At 38.6% G+C, this 24,199-nt stretch overlaps 1 protein-coding gene across 1 annotated transcript in view; it reads left to right on the forward strand.

Annotated features, from left to right (window-relative positions):
- PHEX (phosphate regulating endopeptidase X-linked) overlaps window positions 1-24,199 on the forward strand; it is a 129,839-nt gene that overhangs the window by 102,929 nt on the left and 2,711 nt on the right. Inside the window, exons 15-20 of the mRNA XM_067545292.1 lie at window positions 492-550; window positions 10,158-10,212; window positions 13,877-13,944; window positions 16,514-16,644; window positions 21,157-21,222; window positions 22,284-22,388. Of these exons, the coding sequence (XP_067401393.1) occupies window positions 492-550; window positions 10,158-10,212; window positions 13,877-13,944; window positions 16,514-16,644; window positions 21,157-21,222; window positions 22,284-22,388 (484 nt within the window). The remainder of the gene's footprint in view (window positions 1-491; window positions 551-10,157; window positions 10,213-13,876; window positions 13,945-16,513; window positions 16,645-21,156; window positions 21,223-22,283; window positions 22,389-24,199) is intronic.

Genomic DNA, 24,199 nt, shown 5'->3' on the forward strand with positions numbered 1-24,199 from the left:
ACTTGATTACTCATTTCTAAGTAGACTCCTCTAATTTCACTAGGTAGTTTCTCCATGAGTGGGCTGAGGTACATTGGTGAAACAGTGCATAGGAGTTTGCACTGCTGCTGTTTGTGTTGTAGCTGTTCAGTATAAATAGAGAACTTCATTGTCCAAGGCTGACAATTTGGCAGCTTTCATAAGCACTCAAATCACTTTGAAAAGAACACAAAAAAAAGAATAAGTGTTAGCAAGTGTACCCTTCAGTCACTGATCTGTTAAACACTGACTACATTCATTTAAAATGTCAGTAGACAATAGATTTAAATGATCCAAAAAGCACAGATACAAAATGTTGAATTGGAGAAATAATTACATTTGTAATGTATCTAATGACTTTTAATAATTTTGTTTCGTTGAACCGACTTAGATTTTTATCTTTGAGCATTCCATTGACAATCCCAATACATTGAGAACTGATATTTTGTTGCTGTTTGTTGCTTTTTTTACAGGTGGTTTACTAGTCCAACCACTGTCAATGCTTTCTATAGTGCATCTACCAACCAGATCAGTGAGTACCTGACTTCTTTTTCTTTTATTATTTGTTTGGACAAGTATATGTATGAAAGCGTACATTTTCAGATGATACCAGTAGGAGCTATAGGTGTTTGGAATCTGAAAAACAGGCCCTGGGGTGAGTCACGTCAGCAACCCCAAAATTTAAGTTTTAAGTTAGTGTACACCACTGAAAATGCAAACCTAAATTCCTTCTATAATCATTCAGTAATACAGTATTTTTTGTGCCAGTAAGTGCTAAATCCTATTCTCCATCACATTTGTGCAAGTACATTGAAATCCATGAGAATAAATGGGTATTACTGAATGCTGCATTTGTCCTTAAATTATTTTCTGGTTTGTCTGATCTCATTTTGTAATTACAGCACATTCCCTTTTAACCTAATCTTGGATTACTGGTTCCCATTGGTTTTTAAGATATTCTGGCCGGCTAGCATATCTTCACCACACTTTAGCTCCAGGGTTCCTGAAACAATATGGCTGAGTTTTTCAAGCTGTTTAGAGGATTTGGATGCCCAATTCCACTATGTTTTCATGGAAATTTTGCATCCAAATTTCTTAAGTGATGTTTGAAAATCTTAGACTATAATTCCAAGGCTAGAGGGATGGTAGTGTTACCTTCACCAGGACACTTCTTTTCCACCTCCCAGCTGTCAGAGTTACTGGCAATATCTTCTTTTTCTATGGATTCAGGCTCTGCATAGCTCTCTGGCATAAACTCTGAGTTTGAGGGTCCCTCTACCACAGGTTTGTCAAAGTTCTCTGGTTGGCTCCTCCACCATTTTCCTAAATCTCTTTTCATCACACTGTGAAGTAATTCCTGAAATTAATGGGATGAATATGCCATACTGAAGACAGGCAAGAAGTACTGTCTTGTGGTTAAAGCTGGGAATTGGCAGTTATGTTTCCTGAATTGTATGCTCAGCTATCCCTGTAACTAGTTTGTGCCCCTAGACAAGTCACTTAACTTCTCCATGGCTTATAGTACTCATTTGTAAAATAGGCGCAATAATTAGGCACTTACTTGTCCTAAAAGTAGCTCTTGGCATGTTTTGCTCCACTTTTACTGAAAGGTCACCTCTATTAAGCAACTGATTTTTGAGTTGTCGTTTAAGATGGCTATCACAGGATTGATTAGCTATCCAAAGTACACAGTAAAAGTAATTGCTTTTTCCTGTTAAATTAAGAACAAACTTCCCCAGTGTTCAGATTTACAGTATGATTGAGGTTGAAGTTTAGTAAGCACAGAAATAAGCTCTGTTGTTGTTATATATACTTCATTATTGAATCTTTTCAAACTTAAGAGCATCTTTCAGCTTTCACAGCAAATCTGACAATTAAAGAAAGCTATAATGAGATGCTAGAGATACTGATGTTGAATTTCACACTCCCTGTGTCTAACAGTAACATGAAGCAGAGAGCTGTCAAATGTAACCAATCAGTCATGGGAGTAGAAGCAATTGTATTTTATATCGTGACTGCTGACCTTTTTGTACTGCTTGCTGTTGACCTTGGGTTTTGGGTCGTGCTGCGCTCACTGTCTTTAAGGTTGTTCTCAGATGCAAAAGAATGTGCATGGTATGAACTGATGTGGTCCAGAGAAAGCCTGTTATGGTATTTACCTCTGCATGGGGAGGTGTCATAAATGGAAACTTTCACTGTGAACTGTGTGAGCTAAGGAGAAGGATACAAAGAGGCACAGTATAACTGGTGGTCTGCTGTTTTTAGATAAGAGATTTACTGACCCTTGTTGAAAATCAAAGGGATTTGATGAACTCTGGAGGTTGGCACTCAGCTTTGAAAGTTGATAGTACTAGGAAAGAGCTCCACCATTTGCTGTGAAGGAACTCCTGGAAGACCAGAAAATAAGTACGTTCAAAAGGGCCATATTCACTTTTTCAGCAAACCTCACTCATGAGAGCTACCTCTTACTGCTCTGAGTCATGTTTTTAATAACCATTGCTGGGGAAATACTACAAAAACTGTAGTTATGGAGTCACCTCATTAAGCAAACTAGATTCTACTATGTTGGTGTTTGCTTTTAGTGTATGACAGGAATACTAGTGGAAATGGTGAATTTTAAGTGAATAAGGGAGATCGTTTATGAAAAGCAAATTTTATATTCATTACTGATAGGATTTACAACAGAAACCTAATTCTAAAAGCTAATGGGAGTTAATCAAAATAACTAGTATAACTTGAATTTCTAATACTCACAACAAGCTGCTTGCAAGCAAGATAGAGACAAAGGATTGCTTTGTTTTGAACAAGGAATTCTGAATAGTGAATACATTCAAGATAATCCTATATTTTTCGTGGGCAATTCATAAACATAGAAGTGAGATTAGTCTTTTGGTGGCTACTGACAACTATTGCAATATGTCCCCGTTCTCATGCCCATCTCACTCTAGCAGCCCTTCATCCCCCATGCCCAGCTCTGCATTAGTAAGGGGGAGCACTGGTGGCCTGCTGTCCGATCCAGGGCTTTTAGCAGATCCGTTTCTCATCTTGCCTGCCTATCCCACACAGGCCCATTTTTGCTCCCATACGTACCTGAGAGAATGAGCTAAAATGGCTTCCATGGCTGCAATATGTTTCATTGTCATAAACACTTTTCATTAACTACCACTGCATGTTCAAGGAAGCACTGCAAACTCCAAAAAAGGCAAATTCGGAGTGTTTTTAATTTCATCTAGATGATTATGCGTGCTGTATTGAGTACTAATTAATTGGGAAGACTGCCACCTATTGACTCTCGAGATCTTCCTTAGTAGAAAGCAGAAACATGATGATTAAAAAAAATTAATGAACAGATTTGGGAGAATACAGCAAAATTTGCATGAAGATGACAATACTATTAGCTTAGTTGAGCTTATGTACAGGCAGATTACTATTGCCCTGCTCGCAATGTCTGTATGTCATATAGAACTCAGAACCCATTTTTCTAGTTACTAATTCTTTCTTATAGATAGAACAACTGTTCACAGTGCAAGTTGTTTTCTCAAAAGAGAGTTAATCAGATATACAAAGTGGAGGAATGCAACAGCGTAAGGGCTGTATGGGTTGTCAGTTAGAGACAATATAGATCCTGTTGTTACAGTTACAACAAACATTTTTTATCAGTTCATTCGACTTGGTCCCTCTTTCCCTAAATAATTCGCTTGTTAACTAAATTGAAGTGTGTTATATTAACAAATGTAGCCCATTTTTTGAAAGGTTGATAGGAGTTTCTTCACATTTGACCTCTTATTTTTGAGCATTTACTGAGCACTGTAGCCCACCGATTGTGGGTACTTTTTACTTTAGATAGCAGGTAAAATTCATTGCCTTTGTAAACAGATCCATTTACCATGGTATTTGAGTACTCCCTGTATGAGTATAGGGAATACTGCAATATACTATGATTTTAATTGCAACCATTGGTACAGTGCATTGACTAGCTAATCTTTTTTCATAATAGGCTTTTAAGGCCTGATCCAAAATCTATTGAAGTTCCTGGAAAGACGCCTATTGACTTCAATAGGCTTTAAATCAGGTCCTTATTGAATTAGGTACCTAACTGATTGATTTAATGTTCAAAATAAATGTCATAACTGAAAGACTTATGGCAAGTGTGTACTACTGTACTTCTGTTTAGCTTCATAATAGCACTCAAAATGCAATATAACTCTCTGGCCTTTAAAAGACAAAAAAATGAAATGCTACAGCAAAGAAGAGAATAGGAAGCTTGAAATTTGACAGGTTTAATTTTCTTAACATGTATAAATATATAACATTTTCTGTTATATGTTTGAAAACTTTAGCACTTTTTATCAGCTAATTATGATTATAGACAGTGGATTTGCATGGGATGGAGGTAAATTTGGACCTAGACTGAATGATATGCTCATTAGGGAAGAACATATATAGATGTATCAGATAGTGCTCCCCACTGGACACGTAGGAACATACATGGATACAACTGTGTTGTTATTCACTTGTTGTGATATGTCAGTTCCCCAGATGCTTGGTGTCAGTCAAGATGCCTCTATAGAGAGCTATCTCATTACATTTTAAAGGAACAGCCCTTTTAAAAGTAGGTTGGAATTAGCTCCTGTACAGAAAATGACAGATGAGACCTTATATCTCTTGCTAAGCATCTTGCAAGATGTGTGCGCTTGATGGTGTGCAGCAGAGGAAAGCTCTTTGATATTTGGTGGCTAAGGAAATGCAACAAACACAGCATTCATGGTCTCAGAGAAGCTTCTGGAATTTCCTCAGGAACGCTTTTCTTTTCCTGAAAGACTGGGTTAATCAGAAGTTTACTGATGAAGGAGAAGTTTCAAAATAGCCCATTGGCTTCCTGAATTAACATTTTTGAGCAGTGTTTTTAATTAAGAGATTTTTTCACCTTCCCTGATATTTTCTGCATTTGTAGATAAGAATAGGAGGAATTTTTCCTTGTGTGTTTTTTGTTCCTGGGGAATTCTAGAGATCCCTTTCCTTAAGAAAAATATATGTAAATACTTTCCTAGATCCTTAAGTGGGCCACCTCACTGTACTATCTGACCCCTCATAAACATTAATGCACTTATCCTTACAACATCCTTATGAGAGAAGGAAGTAGTAGTATTCCTGTTTTACAGATGGGGAACTGAGATGGAGAAGAGATTAAGCTTCTTTCTCAAAATCAAATGGAAAATCTTTGTCAGAGCTGGGAATTGAACCAAAGTCTATTGAGTCCAGTGCCTTTGCTGTAATGTCCTCTTTCCTCTCTACCTATTAGCTGAATTTGATCTAATGAATCTACTTTTTAAATTAAGTTTTATTACTCTGCCTTCCACAATTTATGCCGTTTGTTCTGCATATTCACAGGAAGTATGGGGTGAAAATAGAAATGACCTCTCTTCTTGTTCAACTCCTTGAGTGAGCTTGAGACCCTTTGGCCATCACTCAATCTTCTGTTCATCTACTACCAGTTCTAAACCTATGAAAATTTCAACCGTGTTACACTTTTTACAAGCATGTGTCTGGGACCTGCTGAACACAGTTCTGAACAAAGTATATATCTCAGGAATCAACTTATCTATCACCTACCACTAGTATCTATGTGCTGGAATCACTCTGCCGTCAGAATCTGTTTTAAACATGCCAGTGTAGTTAGTGGTAAGTGTGGATGTACTGACCTGATTTGAAAAGTGGTTTTGCTCACACAGTTTAGAAGACCCAGTGCTACCCAGTCAAAAATTTTACAAGATAGGCCTTTTACAGTGTTTGAAACCAGATTTGGAGCTGAACTGAAAATTCCTTATGTTTTTGAGAGTCTTATCTGGTATTCTGTTTCTGGTTCATCAACAGTTAGAATTATGTAAAATGTGTCATTTTCTGCATAGTTTCAATGCACCTTCCGATGAAACCTGGAAGTTAAAGTATTGCTTTAATTGTGGGGATTTTGCAGTGGTATAGTGGTTTTAAAAAAAAAAAGTGGGTAAACTAACCTAACCTAAGCTCCATAATCCCAAATAGGAAGAGGGTAAACTCTGTTTACCTGTGTTTATTCTTGACTGTGCTACTGGGATTTTGGTTTTGTTCAAATCAAAATTCAATGGAGTAAACCAACACGGTAGAATTGGAAGGAAATGTTTGCAAGAAGCTCGGTGGTGGTAAACTTTTTCTTTTCACACCCTTGTAATTGAAATGAGCAAATCTAATTACTTGTGCTTATTTGGGCAAATAACTTCATCTCTCTGTGCCTCAGTCTGTCCATCTGCAAAATGTGAATAATACTTACTTATCTTACAAAGATATTAATTCATTCATGCTAATAACTAAATTCATTCATAGCAGTAAAGCACTCGGAGGGAAGGCCATGGTCAAGGTGGAAAATGCTCGATTTTAAAATTTGAAATATACATCAATAAACTACGCATCCCCTTGTTAGGGAGATAGGTTGAGAATTGATATGTTAAAATGTGTGAGCCAAGTTTCCTTCAGTGAAGATAAAAGTATCCCTGTGCAGCCTCAAGGATGCCAATTAGAATTATAAACTCAGAATAAATTCAGAGCTAAACATTTTAAAAGTGGGAGAGGTACACTCAATTGCCTGCAAAACTGTAAAAAATAAATAAAATAAAATATAAAAAAAGATGTTGCATGTTGGGAGGATATTCTAAATGAGTGGAGGGCTCAGCAGGTATGTAATGGAAGAGCAGTAGCAGCAGCAATAGCAAATATATTTAAAGATGGATTCGTAGAGTGCCTTCACTCAGAAACATTTTGAAAGAAAAAAACAACAGTGTTTTGTTTTCCACAACCACGAAAAGGAAAACGTCTTGCCCAAGTAAATGGTATTTTTATTCTTAAAATAAAAGAAAATGACATGTGAGGGAGAGGAGAAAAACTGCAAAATTCAGGCTCAATCCTCTAAACTTTTACACATGTGAGCATCAAAGCCTGGACCAGTCTCCCTGTCTACACAGACACCCCTCTGTTGTGAATGGACCCAACTTCTGGATGCCATGTGCTCCTAAGTCAAGTGGGTCAGGCAGAGCCACAGCATTATTCCTAGATCTGGGTCTCTAAAGCACATTCCCAGGTGCAGGTCTCCGTTTCTGCACACCATCTTTGAGATGTGGGGCTTTGCAACCAAGCTGCCTTAGGCCTCCTAATCAGTGACTTAGCCCTCCCAAACCTTCTTGTTGCTTATACATGTTCCTTCAGATTTCCACCTCACTATGCGGGTGCTCTGAATTTCTCAGTTTCTTCTCAAGGACAGTGTGGCAGGCAAGGAACACAGGCTTTTCAAGTGAATTTCTTAACCACAGTCCCTTTGACAGTTAAGAAAGAATTAGAGTTACAGTTCTTTGCAAAATAACTTATGGTCCTGAGATGCACCCTCCTGATGGCTGATCTCATCCTTCCTGTGAGTCTGAGGGCTGGCCGGCATGTCACATAAGGCAGAATCTCTCCTGCTCTCACTGTGTCTCCAGCCTGGTTTTCTGGCATGTGATGGTGGACAGCCCTCTTCTTCTGAAGCAGCCCACTCCTTACATATTGTTTTTGATTCTGTTTTGCTTTGTGACCAGGCTGAGGAATTCTAACCCCAAGTCATGGAAGTCCCCCATGAGGAAAAGTATCATCCCCTGTGTTGGCCAATCATTGAGTCATTCAAAGTTGATGGCGCTTTAAGGCTCTCCTACTGATAGTCCTCTCTGAGGTGTCCCATACCCCTCCCTGGTAGGGCAGTGTCTGGACTGGCCTTGTCAGGGTCAGGCTGGCTTTCCAACACTGAACACAAAATGGCAGTTAGCACACAAAGTGTAACATGGGGTACAAAAGCGGAAGTCACAAAACATGGAGTTCACAATTTGATACAGGCACATCTCACTTGGTCACAGTGACTTATTTTACTCCATGAATAGACTTATTAAATCAATGGGACTACTCATATGAATAAAGTTACTCATGTGTTAATGTTTATAGGATTGGACCTTTGGACACCGAGGGCTCAGTTGTGAGCCAATGAATGCACCTATACAAGACAGTAAAGGGAAGATATGGAGCCTTGCATGGATTAACTGTGTTGCATGCCACAACACGGAGGTCTGACTGCAATGTTCCACAATCCAGTCTGGAGACTTCAAAGGATTTGGATCAGATCCTAACAGAATGTGTGATTTGTCACTGCCTAAAGTAATTTATGAAGAAGCTTTGTAGGCATGATTGACTCCAATGATGATACCTAACACATACATAGGGCTTTTCAATGTTACGTCTCAAAATGCCTCACAAAAGGGGTCGGTATCATGATCGCCATGGGGGTAGTGAGGCACAGGAAGTGAAGTGACTTGCTGAAGTCCACCCACTAAGCTAGGCAGAGCCAGGAATACAACTCACATCTCCTGAGTTCCAGTCCAGTGCTCTGTCCACTAGGCTATACTCTAAGAGTAAAGATCTCATCAGGATACTTGAGCCATGCCATTAATATGAGATTTTTAACAATACACATGGTAATACGAATGCTTACTTCTCTAGTTGTATTGTGATGCAAGATCAGGAAAACCTTAGTGACTAGGTACCAATTTTGGTAATTATATTTTTACAGTACAAAGATAAAGAGGCTGAACATGCTCTGACCAACAAAAGAGCATCTGGGGAACTATAAAAACCCAGAAAATAAGTTTTACAAAAAGTTGCTTTTCATAAATCAGTTGCAAACAGGTGGCTATGGCAGCAAGGGAGCAGGAGCAGGCAGGTAGCAGATGGGCAGGCCAGGAGGGCATACCACTTGCTGCATCATTTGACATGAATTACACTCAGTATGTTATTTTACAAGACTCTGAAAGGATAACAGTGAAATCTTGCCTGATATTTACCATAGCTGTGCAAAATTCCATGCTCTGTTTATAAATAATAAAAGACCTAAAATCCTATCAAATGAGTATATTTTTTTGATGTTCATGATCAGGTGGTTTTTATGTTATGAGAGAGTAACGTTCTTTGGAAATCAGAGTATGGTGGAAAAGTTAGAAATTGCATTGAACCAGTCTGAGAAATATCTTTGTCAATGACAATGATAATTTTCATTCATACAGTACGGAATAGCCACTTTATGCATGCTTAAGATACTCTAAAAAGAGAAATGGAGATCTAGGCCAAGTCTTTTCAGAGGGGGCTCTGGAAGCTATAGACCTAATTCTATATTTAAAAACATAAGTGGCCCAATTTTTCGCCGCATTTTAAAACATTTGGCCACAGAGTCTCATTCTTGTGTAGTGGGGCAGTGGGTTGCTAACCAGTTGCTATGTTTAACTACAGATAAGGCAGAACTTCAGCAGCAGGGAATTGGCTTCTGTGTGTGTAATGAAATGTACTTTAGGGTTAGAAATGGGCTGGGATTTGTGAGTTCTAGGTGGTATTCCTGTCTCTGTGTCTGGTCTTGGGTAAATCACTCTCTGGAGTGTCAGCACTGATAACCTTTCAACTGCAGATTATTTTACCAGTAACTTCCAACTTATCAGGTACAGCTGGATGTTCCTCTCAAGCCTTGATAGACTATTCATTTGCAAGAAAATACTGTGATCCTGATTCAACAAAGTTGCTTAAGCATATGCCTTACTTTAAACAACCAACTGATTTTAATGGGACTATTCCCATGGTTAAAAATAGGCATGTGTTTAAGCACCTTGCAGAATTGTGGCCCCAGTAGCTTAGGAAGCAAGTTCTTAATTTTTTTCTGGCATTTTGTCTGTTATTTCTTCCCTTCTGTATGTACTGTCAACAGCTCTGCAGCCAGTCAAGTGGCTCCCTCCCTTTGCATGGGAAGAGCAGTGCAGCCAGCAATCTGTTTAACCCCAAACCCAGAGAGAAAGCACAAGGAAAATTCTGTTTGTTTAGATGTCTAATGTACAACAGCAAACTGTCCCAGGTCATAGTGCAACATCCTGTTATCGCTGCACTGGGAACCAGGAGGATCTATGGTCTGTTTGGAAGATGCACAAGCTACTTATCAGCACACGATTTTGAAGCTGAAGAGAAGAACTGCCCTGCAGACCCTCATGGCTTCATCATTCAGCTGAATTTGAATCTGCTTCTAACTTTTGTAATTTGGCTGTTTATTACAGGGTTCCCAGCAGGAGAACTCCAAAAGCCTTTCTTTTGGGGGACAGAATATCCTAGGTAAGTAAGAAAGGAAAATTATAGTAAGTAGGAAATGAGGAGTAAAAGAATTGCAAATGTAAGTTCTTGTGTGAAACGAAAAGGAACATGAAGTGAAAGAATGTACTGGTAAAGCACACCAAAACAATGTGTACAGTAGAAATGTATAATCATGGCATGAGGAAACTGGCAACAGGACAGCCCTTTAGAATAAGTGTACTACAGCTGCATGCTGCTGCTTCTATTGAAAAACCAGGTGGAGTTGGAAAGCTTCTGCCTTGTGATATTTGTTTTTACCTTGGGGAAACTGGATGTCCCTGTGTTGTTTTAAACTGAGGATTGGTTGCTTTGAAGAATTTGTAAATAATTGTGTCTGTGCAGGGCATTTAGATTCTTCAGTGAGCAGAAGAGAGCAGCATGTTCATGTAGTCTATTAAAAGAGAACGTAGGATAGCCAGATAGCAAATATGAAAAATCGGGACAAGAGGTGGGAGGTAATAGGCGCCTATATAAGACAAAGGCTTACGCCTACACTGACGGATTAGGTCCAAAAGGCCTGGATCCACAAAAGGAACTCAGGGGTTATGAAGCTCAGCACTGCAAGGCCTAACTTTTAGGTGCCTAGAAAATCACAGATACACACCGCAATCCACAAAGCCCGAGTTAGGCCCCTAGGCTCCCTCTACAATGAATGGAAGAGAGAGGCACCTAAGAATGGGATCCATAAAAACCAGCATGTTAGGTGGGAAGCTCTCCTAAACTAGCCAAGGAGAGATGCTGATGAGAGAAGAGTTAAGAGTTCTGGAGAGGGGTGCCTAAGTCTGGGCCGCAAGGTCTTCTCTGCTTTTGTTCTACAGCTGGGAGCTCCTCTCCTGGAGTCATTTAGCTTAGGCACCTAAGTACCTTTGGATTTGGGCCGAAGTGTTTGCTGTCCCTCTTAGGGCCTCATCCGGGGCTTGACTTTAAGCACATGAACAGTTCGACTGGGGCTTTGGTTCGCATGTACTGTTAAAGGGGGAAATAATGGCCAGTCACCTTTAATCACGCTCAGTGAAAAGTCCCTACTTCCATGCAATTCAATATTTCCACATTTGGGGGAGACAAGAGAATAAAAAGACTCTGACCACAGTTTCAGTAAGCTATCTTGCTGTCAAATGAGATCAATTACTACTGACAAGGGTCCTTAATAAATTGACATTGTTTACCTTTAAAAATACGTTGTATTTGTTATATTTCCATTTGTATGAGTGTCCCTCTAAATAGGAAACTTGGCAGTAAATATAAAGATATACATTAAACTTAGGAACAAATAAATTCCTGTTCAAGATTAATTCTTATTAGCCACGTGACTTTCTCTTGGTTCAGTAATTAGGAATAAAGAGAGGTTCTGTCTAGTTAACTCCTTTTCTACTGTGCTTATTTCAGTGTGGTCAATTCCAGCTTTATTCTCTGAGCAGATTTCTTGGTACCCTGCTCTCCTGTCCAAGTGCTGAAATTGTTGCTCTTTCAAACAATTATGCTTCACTTATTTCTCCTCTTTAAATGTTACTCTAACTCATCATTCAAGTAGTTTTCACTTGCATAGTCATTAGAATGACATTTAGTAAATGAATGAATCTGATCTATGTCAAACAGATTGGCTTTGTCCTTGGAATATTTTGAATCTTTTGTCAGTCTATATAACAGAGACCATACATGAGTGCTGAAATCAGAAAAAATCAAGTAATAAATACCAGCACTTGCAGAAAAATGTATCCTGCAAATATTAATTATTTACTGAACACACTTAGTGGCCAACTCCAATATGACCTCAATTAAAATCAACTGTACCCTATTTGCATAATTGGAAGCTGAATTATTAGGCTAAAATCACATTTCTGAACTAGAAATGCTGAAATTTAATAATCACTTTTTATTTTATTATTATTTTATTATTTATGCATATATTAAATAAATTGTGATTATTAAATGTTATCATTCCTTGTTAAAAGTTTGTAATGTCAGTGGGGTTGCAAACAGTTGACAGAAAACTATTTGAATTAGGGTTTATAGTTTCAGACATTTTTTTCTGAGAGTTGAATTTTCACAACTAAATGTCGCTGATAATTTTAGAAGACAACAGTCGTGTTACAAATCCATTGGATTGATTTTAATGATTTGTGGATAGCAGTATTCCTAATGTTATCCAACAAAGTCAAATGGTAATAGTTTTTTTGGTGAGTGGGCATGATTAGTTATTCACCTATATTGTGTTAAATTCAATTTTAAACCAAAATCAACTTAATACCTGGAGAGCTCCCATGATAGGTAAGGAGAGGAATCTCAGCCTAGAAAAAAGTATCTTGATCCTTTATTACAAGCATTAGCAACAGCTGGAAACTTTTCTACAAAAGAGTTCCCAAAGTTGCTAATAGTGCAGCTGGATATTTTTACCATGTTTTGTTTTTTTTTTTTAAACACTTCTCTGGCTGCAGAAGGCCCTACGTTACCCTTTGACTTTAGATAGGGAAACATGCCCAATATTGTACATTCAGTACAGATAATTATCACTGTACCAAATTACAAATTTGTCATGCAGTGGGATGATATTTCCATTGTTGAAATGTATAACTTTAACCACAGCTCTTAATGTGATGATGGAAAACACAGTAGGAAACATTTTATCACATGCAAATTACAAGAAAGGGAAGAATGGTCATGGGAGGGGGGATTTAAATCATAAACACTTTTTTGAGCATGACTGAGATGAACAATTAGTATGATGGATCATTATGTCAAGGTAATAACATGTTACTTCAAACCCTCAGCCTTTTCCTGTTACCATAAAATGTGTTATTAATACACTAATATACACTACTTTGATGCAGTATAAGTATATGACATTTCTGTAACATGTGACATACTTAACGTTCCAGGAGAATAACTTAGCAAATAAAAGATGTTTCATGAATGCCTCTTCTGAATGAGAATTTCATGCACATCTTTTTCCCCCACCAAAATATCAGACATTTTTTTGAAAACAAAAAATATACAGTGCAAACAAACCAGAGAGAGGTCAATTATTTGTCTACCAGGAACAGGAAATGATTGTCTCCTTTCTGGTTTTTCAGTGCATTAGATCTGATTGTAGATAATCTCTTATTTCTGCACAGGTGAACGAAAATAGGATAACACCTCTTTTGAAAACTTAATGGAAATCTATTTACCGCTTCACACATTAAATGTCAGACATTTGCAAGCTTGTCTGTCACATACCTCAGAGAAGAGTGATTAGAGTTGGCATACTCTTTAATCTGTGCTTTTCTGTAACTACATTAACAGAATAATTTTCCTCTTAACACTATTCAATTCCTAGTTAGAAAATAAATGTTGCAATTAGTTGGAAGACCTTTTTTTTTTTTTTTTTTGAATCCCTATGATAACATAAGAGAGTTTTATAGAAATCTAGCCACCTCAGAGATAACAAAGCCTTTAAGGTTTTATTTTCACCCTTCTTTAATAAGCAAGGTTTTTTGTGTTCAGTCTTTCACTATCAGAATCTTTAAGAGGAAGTTTCTGGATGTAGTTTTTAGATACAAAAAATCTTTTCCGAAATGGAAACCTGTTCTATCCTCTATCTCATCTGTTTTGATGTTCATATGCATGGCATATATTGTGAGGGGAAACTGTTCTTTTGTGTTTATAGGTCTTTAAGTTATGGTGCCATTGGAGTAATTGTTGGGCACGAGTTTACCCATGGATTTGATAATAACGGTGAGTAATTGTCCACATTTAATTTTTTTTTTCTTTTTGGGATGGTTGAATAGAAAAAAGATGTATCGGAGTAGCTTCAGCTGTCCTTTTTTAAAAACAATGATAAGATATGTGAAGAGGACCATAAGATTGTAAAAAGAATGGTTTAGTTTGGCATGGAGTATTTTTCTCCCCACTCTGAAACAGAACAAAAACAAAAATAGTAGAAACTATCCCGTAAAATGAAATTCTGAAAAAAAGATGTTGTTTCGGGCCAGCAGAAACATTTTATTTTGATAAAATTAAAACCTTTTCATTTTGATTTTTGCTTTTTAAAAAATTTGTATTTATATAATCTAAAATTAACCCTCCAAAAGTTATTTCAAACTGGAAAATCAAAATGTTTCATTCAAAATGTTTATCAACATTTTTCCAATTTTTCTTTTGAAACAAAATTTCATTAAAATTCTCATGCTTCTGCAAAATGTTTTGCTGTTATTAAATTGGCATTTTCTGATGGAAAATGGTTCTACCATCTCTAGTTCCTTCTACTGTGGCAGTTGGCATAACAATTAATTGATTAATCCTTTTAGCTTATTGTCATATTAGTTATGAGACATAGGAGTCTGTAATAACCTATGGCAGTGTGTAACACACACAGTTTATGGAAGTGTTTTGTAAGGTATTGATCCGACTGGTCTGTGATTTGAGTGGCTGATTTCTCTGGGTATGTCTACACTGCAATTAAAAACTAGTGGCTGGGCCATGCCAGCTGACTCAGGGCTGGTCTACACTGGCAGCAGCGGTTGACGGGAGATATGCAAAGTACATAACATAGCTTGTGTATCTCCTGTCGATGTACTTAGGCTGACGTACTGCGGCATCTTCACAGCGCTGCATAGATTGGAGAGTGCTCTCCCATTGACTGAGTGGGTCTATACAGACCCGCTCAATTGATGTCGCTGCATCGATGCCTGCCGCTGTGGCAGTGTAGACATACTCTTAGGCTCACAGGGTTCAGGCTAAGGGGCTGTTTAATTGCAGTGTAGACATTTGGGCTCAAGCTCTCGGGTCCCAGAACTCAGGCTGCAGCCCAAGCACATGTATACACTGCAGTTAAACTGCCCCTTAGCCCAAGCCTGAGTCAGCTGGCACGGGCCAGCCACCGGTGTCTAATTGCAGTGTAGACATAGTGTATGTCATGAGGCTTTAGACAAGTGAACTGGGAAGTGGGAAGCATAGAAGTGTGGTATCAATTGTAGAATACAGGAATTATGTGCCTGTTTGCAGAATCACAATTGTGTGCGGAGGATGAAAGATAACCACACTTAGATTTTACTGAAAAGGTCGTATTTCTGTAGTATTGTGTAATTCCAGACTATGTCGTTGACCTCACTAATGTGATAAAATTCGTTATGAAAATGGGAACTGAGACACTGGATGAAACCTTGGCCCCACTGATAAAAATGGGAGCTTTGCTATTCACTTCAGTGGGGACAGGATTTCACCCAGTGACTACGTCCATTTTAACCAAAAATATAAAATAAAACTATAGGACATGGCCAAAAAATCCTTGTTAGCCACAACCTGATGACTAATCTTGTCATCCTTTTTGGTGCTAAACATCTTAATGCCCATTTTTGGGCACAGATCCTTTTGAGTTCTGGAGTCTAATAATCCTCCAGAAGAATAATTCAGAACAATTATGATTTTTATGCTGTTGAAGTATTTTTCTCTGAAAAAAATGGTTATTTAAGAATAATGTCATGTTTCACAGCAAGTCATAACCCTGTGTATATTCAGAATCATATTTTATACTTTAGTTTTCCTGCTTTTACTCTTATTGTCACTTTAGGCACAGCTGGGAGAGTGGGTGCTGGATCTAATCTGGCTCACAGATCATTACAAGAATTGTTTACTATGGAGTAACTGCAGTGCCAAATTCTGCCCTCAGTTATTCTTGTGGAATTTCCTATTCTCTAATTTCCAGCTATACAAATTCATCCTGGGATCTGAGAGTCAAGCTGAGTTATTTCCATCTTGTGCATCAACATTCACAAAAGAGTCTCTAGACTATATTCTCAGTCATGTACATACAACCACATAGGCTAGGATGGTTGCTGCAGAGTGATGTACAAGTGTTTGTACTGAAAAATAATGCTATCTGAGAGGAAGAAGCCAAAGCAGACAATGCAACCTGTGTCTCTCTCAGAATAATTACATGCAAAACAAAGTACAAAGCTTCACTGTTATGCAAACCTCAAAGACTAATTCCATACTTTCTTAGGATGAATCTTCCTTTTCCCTAGTAAGTGGATAATGTGCCTAATATTGCATTTTCTTGAGGTTCACTAACTGAGTGGCATTCACTGGATGGTGTGGCCACAGTAGTTGGGTTTCTGCAGTACTAAATTTTGCTGAGGGACAAGAATCAGGAAATCTAAGTGAATTAAGCAGAATAAGCTAGTATGGACAAACTGATGTGAAGCAGTACATCTGTTTTACTTCTCTCACTTCTTGTATTTGTGTCTGTTATGCTACAAATACTTCAAAAAGTATATTTCTCTCAAAAATGTCTTTTGGATTTTAGGTCGTAAGTATGACAAAAATGGAAATTTAGACCCCTGGTGGTCCACTGACTCTGAAGAAAAATTTAAAGAGAAGACAAAATGCATGGTTAACCAGTATAACAACTATTATTGGAAGAGAGCTGGCTTAAATGTATGTAACATGCCAGTGGCTGAAGTCCCTGGTGGCTTTTGTTTACTTACTTTTTCATGATTGTCAACATGTTGGAATACAACAAGTGAATGGGCTGTTCATAACAAATGCTTTGAGATGGATGTACCTGTTTTTCTGTTCATGTACTATCCATGAAGTGAACACATTTGTTTAATTAAACTGGTTTGACGAATTATTAGTCCAAACAAATTACAACAACAGACTTTCTGTTGTTGAGCGGGTTAAACTGCTTCTCCTTGTGAGGTCAACAGTGGAGGCGGTGTGAGAGGTGACGCCCAGCGATAGTAGTGGAATGTGTTCAATGCCCTCTGATAGCAATGTCAGCATAGAAAAGTGATTGGGGCTGAGTAGTGGCAGCTACAATTTTTTATAAAGAAGAAAATAATAGTATGTTTTAGATCCATTTAACAATCCTATCCAGTAAATCAGAAAATAAATTAGAATTATAATGCGGAGACCCAAGCTACAGCTTATTTCACATTCAGCTCTTGCTATTTTCTCCATGTATGCAGGGGCATGTTGCTGATCAGATAAGTCAAGTACAAAAACAATCATTCGCAGCAACTTCAGGCTTCAAAGAGAAAATAGAAATAGAAATGAAATGTATGTATTAGCTATCAGAAGCATGGGCTCCTCTGAATGTGTGCATGTTTAAATGGTAAGTTTCTTGAATGGAGCATAAATGCAATTCTGGTCCCACTGGACTCTCTTCTTTTAGGGTTAAATCCGTATCCTGAAAATCCAATTTCTACCCCTTGTATTCACATTTCAAAATCAGAATTAACCCAACTGCTCCAGCACCTCCTCACAATACATTTTTAAAAGTATTGTCAGTTGTGGTGATGATGATGATGATGTGCTGACCGATCAGCAATCCAGTGGCTCAGGTTTGCAGTACTGGATATCAGCCAATTTACAAATAAAGTATCTCCAGCTATTAAGCATCTCTGCTGCCACCATCATCACCACAAAAGAGTTATCATGTAAGACACAGAAAATGTTGTGGAGGAGGTGCTGGAACTCACCCACCCATTCCATGCTGATGCTGTTGGCACATCCGTCTTGCTTTCTGGAGATCCTGATTGAACCTATGAAATTGTTGTCTTTGCTGCTAATGCAGGAGGTGCTGTTGAAACCATACCCACAGTCATGTCATCTCCAGGACTTCACTGAGGTGGGAGTATTTAGTACTGTCATACTGCTGAAGCATCATATTGCACTTTTTGATGAGGTTGTTTTTGTCATGTTGCAGGGCACGCACATACAGAGAAGTTAGATAAAAATATTAAATACTCTTTTAGGAACATTGAAATGTGAAGCTCCTTTATTTCTTAGAATTCAGAATAACGCACACAAACCCAAATAGAGAGAGACAAAGCAAGCTGCTTCTTAAGGCAGAGGCACAACTCTCCCAAATTTGTTCTAGGCTGGCTTTTTCCCAACTAACTGCTCTCCCAGATTACACACTTCAATACAGAATCCTCTAGTATGCAAGCAGTCCAGGAAACACTCTCTCCCCCACTTTTGAAATGATGATTTGCAATTCCAACACAGTCTTCTATACACCACAGCTTTGAACACTATTTTTGGGAGGTAGGAAAATCTGGTAATTTCTCCTTGTGACCCGTCCCGTGCCCAGGGTAGCCTCCTGAAAATCCCAAGATCAGGGCAGGCTGTAAAAAGAGAGCAGATTCTCCCAGCACTGGTGGGTGACACTGAAGTCAGGCTTCCCAACCTGCCACAAATTGCACTTCTGAATCCCCACAGAAGCCAGTACACAAATACACACAGCCCCCTTTACTGCATTTCAGCCCCTGGCTCCCAAATCAGCACTAGGTCCAGTAAAGAGACCAGTTATTTAAACTCTATGCTCTTTACTAAAAAGGTTCCCTCTGATCCCCAGGGGTCAGCCACATTACCAGATCAATATAAGTCTGGATCTTAGCTAAAATACCACACTGCCAGCCAATCCTTTAGTAACTAAAACTAAAGGTTTATTGTAAAGAGAAAGAAATAAACCATGAGAGAAATGTTGAAGGATTAGAGCAAACAGATACATACGAATGATTAGAAGTCCATATACATCAGGTTTCTAAAATAATTGTGGAGTTGCAGGCTTGTACAGTTCCTCTGGCATACATCCAGTATCTGGATGGGTCTAAGTCCTACGGTTCAGGTGCAAAATGAATTGATTCAGAGGCAGGCGTGTGTCTGCAGCTGGACAGGAACAAAGACAAAATGGTTTCTGTGGCTTGGCCTTGCAGTCTTGTGGAATGTTACAAGAACTAAAATGGAGTCCAGAGTCACATGGGCCAATCCTGGTAACTCTTCAGGTATGCCTTTAGTTTCTTCCTGGGCCCCTTGCATCCGTGAGTGTCTTACTGGGCCAGTAAGCAGGCTGTTGTTCTGCTGCCATCCTGTCTGGGGTGTTGCCCAGGCAGCACAATTTGAAATACAGATATCTCAAATATATAACTTCCATTTCACATATTACACATGAATATAAGTATCATCATCTGACTTAGCATATTATAACCTTTCTAACAGTACCTGACATGGCATATCTCACATGAATTATTATGATCTTGACATATTGATGTCAAATAATATAACAAATGCTCCCCCCCAAGCTACCCAGCATTACACCCCCAACGCGAGACTGGTGTAGAAAGGAATAATCAGGGCTCCTGAATACACCCCAAGGGCCCCCCTTATTGAGACAGCGCGACATTCCTCTTTTCTTGGAGCTTCTGTTTGAAGAGATGGACATTCAAAGGGCTCTTTCCCTACATATCAGGGGTAGGCAATAATTTTCATAGAGGGGCCACTCCACAAATTTTGGTTAGTTGCTGCATGCCTGGGTCGCTTCCAGTCACGTAACCGGACGCAGGAAGTTTGGGAAGCGACTGGCTGAGAATCACTAAGCTGCCCAATGCTCCAGTTGTCAAGGTAACTAGAGAGTCGGGCAGCTTAGTGATTCTTGTCTGGTCACTTCCTGAACTTCTTGCTTCCTGCCACGTGACCAGAAGTAAGAAGTTTGGGTAGCAACTGTCTGAAAGCTGCCTGACGCTCCAGGGTAGCTTAAGCAGAGCATCGGCAGCAGAAGCAACAGATTGGGTGGGCCTGCTTTTGCCCCTGCATGGTGGGTCAGACAGAAATCTTAAATGGGCCAGATCTGGCCCATGGGACGCATTTTACCCACCCCTGCTATATATCTTACATTTTTAACACTGATATGTTCTGCAGTTTATCAATATGGGAGCAGTTTACTTGTACTAGGTATCTTTTCTTCCCCCTACTCCTCTTTGAATTTGAAATGAAAAAGTCTCCAAAAAGGTGGTTAATGAAAGAAGAGAGTATGAATGAAAGAATGAAGAAAGAAGAATGAAAGAAAAGAATGAAGTTTCAGACTCTGATAACACCAAGGAGCTACGGGGGAAAGATCGTTCTTTTGTTTTCCCATCACTATCATCATCCCCTCTAGCCATAGCAATTTTAGAGATCTGATCCAGAGTCCATTGAAGTCAACAGAAAGACTCCCATTCACACCAAAGACTTTGACTAGACCATTGTGCCACTGATAATTTGTCCTGTCCCAAACTTCAAACTGTTGCTTCACACCATTTTATCAGCCATTGCTTTGAAATCATATTTTAATTAATTTGATTCTAAACTTGATTTTGTGGTTCTTAAGATGCCTATTTTAGTATAAAAAGTTGGAGGAAAAAACTAGTGAATTACCAATACAATCTGATAACTCAAAAACCCTTATAGGTCTGGTGATAATAGATAGTGCTCTACTCCACTGAAAATTAGAGGTTCTTTCAAATTGGATTAAATATTGTAAATATCAGAATATTGGGTTTATCAACAGTTAGATGGCACTGGTTTTTGTAATATGATTTTTTATGGTTGCTGGAAGCAATATTAGAAAAAAAAACTTGAACCTTCTTTCTAGACTTGTAAAAAGCGTTTTGTACACTACCCATTTCAATTCTCTGCTTGACATCTACTTTTAATTCTATTGTTTTATGTTATACTTTGAGAGCTACTGTCGCTTCAGCAGTAGATAAAGAAAGTTATGTGGAGAAATAAATGTCATATAAGTAGAAAACTACAAATTCCCAGATGTAGCTAGAGCTGCACAGAGATGGATGGAAAAAATATTGATTCTCAAATCAAATTTCACAGACCAGATTCTCAGATGCATTGTATCTGTTTCATGCCACTTTGCCTTTCAGATCTAACTCTCGAGCCAGAGTAACTGGCCACAGGAGAATGAGTAACTGTTAGAGATGGCATGAGTATAGGTTTGATTTTTCACATTGGAAAGCAATTTCCTTCATCAGAGCTATTCATTTACCAGCTGAGAATCTGACCTTTAACCTCTGTTTGATTTTTTTTCCCCCGTCTGTCTGTCTGATATGGAGGTTGGCCTTGAAATGAAGTTTAGAAACAGATCAAATGAATTATGTTCTTCCTTTCTACCAGGTAAAAGGAAAGAGGACTTTGGCAGAAAACATCGCAGACAATGGAGGTTTGCGAGAGGCTTTCAGGGTAGGTGTAACATTCCTAACACTGATGCAAGAGCATGAGTATCAACCTCACGAGGCAGTCTGTTAAAAATCAGGGCACAATCCCCTAATGGGTTGTGGAGTTCTAAAGTGGTGGATCTCACCATCCAACTGCGCAAATGCAAACTGCTCAGTCTCTTTAACAGCCTTAACATAGAGTCACAGACTATCCCTTAGATACTCGGGTCTGTCTCACCAGCCATGTAAGCATATTTCTATGGTAGATGGCCTCTTACACCAAGAATCACAGCAATATTTAGGTCACTCTTAATCATAAATAATTGGGTAAGCAGCTGAGGATCTTTTGCTTATGCCTAGAAACACCTTGTGCCTCCCACCCCCAGAGTCCAAGCAACATAGGGATACCTAGTTCTTTTGGTTTGTTTGTTTTTATCCCCCTCCTTCCATGTGCTCTGAACTACAAAACTCAGTTGATGGGAGGAGTTCACTTGCATGACTCATCTTCATAAGGAGGAGAGCAGAATAACAATAAATTATTTTAAGTTTAATTCTTTTTTTGACAACTCCTCAATCCAGATATGGGGAATTTTCAGTTGTAAAATCTACCCAAAGCTTGTCTGTTATTGCTGGGTCTCCTCTTTCAGAAAGGGGCATCACAATTTCTGTAGAAAAGCAGGTCTTCACGCTAATTAATGTTTCTCTCCTGTATGGCGATTCACACAATCAGAAGCTCACAATACAACTGCTCAAATGTTACATTACAACATGGAACACAGATATTACAAGCAAGATTAATGCATTCAGCAACTCACAACTATTTGATAGCGACTAAACACTTACTTATTCAAACACCTATTTTATTATTACCCCACAAGTAAGCCAGACAAATTCTAGCTATGGGTCTGTAAATGTCCAGTTGAGACATGGGGACCTTGGATGAGCTGGCACCTGGCCAGCCAGCACATAGTAGGCAGCTGTTTTATTTCTTTATGCTTTGGGAAAATAAAAATTGAAACAGGTTTGCAAAAACTGCTGTTAAGCTCTGCATCTACTGAACAGTACTCACTATATGTCTCTAATCAGGCCTATAGGAAATGGATTGAAGAAAAGAGACAAGGAGTAGAGGAGGCTTTGTTACCAGGCACTGAATTCACCCACAATCAGCTCTTCTTCCTCAGTTATGCTCATGTGAGTACTAGAAAATGCATTTTCAAGGTGATGTATCAATTAAATTGCTCTACAGTCTGCTTGGTTTTAAAAACAACCCCTCTGCCAGACCTTTCCTTCAAAAAAAGAGATTTTAATAGTTTGAATCAAGATCCTTTCTTTTTCTTAAGCTACTAATTTTTCATCTCCTTCTCCCTTTGTGTCCTCTTAAGGACCTCACCCATCTTTTATCTCATCCCCAAACTTTTGTACCCCCTTTTTCTTTGCAACCTACTCGCTTCCCGACCTCTCCCACTGAAATGATTCCAGCTCCTGAACATCGTTATCATGAGAGCCATATCCCTCTCTCTTTTAAACACCTTCCTCTCAATAGCCTTCAAGCCTTCATCCTGTCCCTGCCAACTTTTTAATCATTTCTCCTTCAGTTTCCCACCCCTATAGGCCTTTGTAGGGCTTCCGAGGTCTGTCAGTCTGACTTCTAGGAACTCAGACTGCTGTAGTAAATGCAATGGGTCTTAAGTCTAGTATATTGGGCACGTAGTTCAGCAAAACCTAGCAATGGGGGAGAGAGAAATCTTGGAAAGTTTTGTTTGCTTTGTCTGCTGTACATTAAGATTGCCTCCAAAAAAAGCTAACAGAACATTAGGAACCATTAGGAAAGGGATAGATAAATAGCCAGAAAATATCATAATGCCACTATAAAAATCCATGATATGCCCACACCTTGAATACTGCATGAAGTTCTGGTCATCCCATCTCAAAAAAGATATGTTAAAATTGGAATAAATACAGAGAAGGGCAACAAAAATGATTTAGGGGTATGGAACGGGTTCTATTTAAGAAGAGATTAAAAAGATTGAAACTGTTTAGCTTAGAAAAAATAGAGCTAAGGGGGGGTAAGATAGAGGTCTATAAAATCATGAATGATGTGGAGAAAATGGATAAGGAAGTGTTATTTACCTCCTCACATAACGCAAGAGCCAAGGTTTACTCAATAAAATTAATAGGCAGCAGGTTTAAAACAAACATAAGGAAGTACTTCTTTATGCAGCGCATAGTCAACCTGTGGAATTCATTGCCAGAGGATGTTGTGAAGGCTAAAAGTATAATTAGATTAAAAAAAGAACTAGGTAAATTCATGGAAGATAGGTCCAGTGGCTATTCGCCAAGATGCTCTGGGTGCCCCCAACCCCTGACTGCCAGAAACTGGACTGGATGACATGGGATGGATCACTCAATAATTGCCCTCTTCTGTTCATTCCCCCTGAAGCATCTGACACCTGTCACTGTCAGAAAACAGGATATTGGACTAAATGGACCATTGGTCTGACCCAGTATGGCCATTCCTCTATTCTTATGAAAAATCTAGGACAAAGGAAACCACAAAGATAATTGCCTTCATTAAAAGTAGGAGAATCAGAATCTATGCTTTTATTTAAACTAGCCCCTGAACCATACATTAAAGCTATACTATTAACCTCACCCGCTACACACACACTCCAAAGAATAAAACTGTATAATCGGAAACTAATTCAACTACTATTTAAATATGTACTTACTCTCTCTGAGTGAGAATGCCAGCATAAGGACCCATGCACCACTTAAATTCCACTTAAGCTCTATTTTGGTGAGTTAACTGGTGCACAGATCCTTCTGCTGGCCTTCTGCATATACATGAATTTCACCCTGTCTCTGATTTTTATAGGGATCACTCTGAAACATTGTTAATGATCTCTGTTATATAACAACTTCTGGTGCCCTCTCTATATACAATGCATTTTTAGAAAAGAGGCACCAGTATGGACACTAAATATCATTGAATTTATCTTATT

This window comes from Emydura macquarii, unplaced genomic scaffold, assembly GCF_026122565.2.
Source record: "Emydura macquarii macquarii isolate MOO-44397 ecotype Brisbane River unplaced genomic scaffold, CSIRO-AGI_Emac_v2 contig_1043, whole genome shotgun sequence".
Classification (NCBI taxonomy): domain Eukaryota; kingdom Metazoa; phylum Chordata; order Testudines; family Chelidae; genus Emydura; species Emydura macquarii.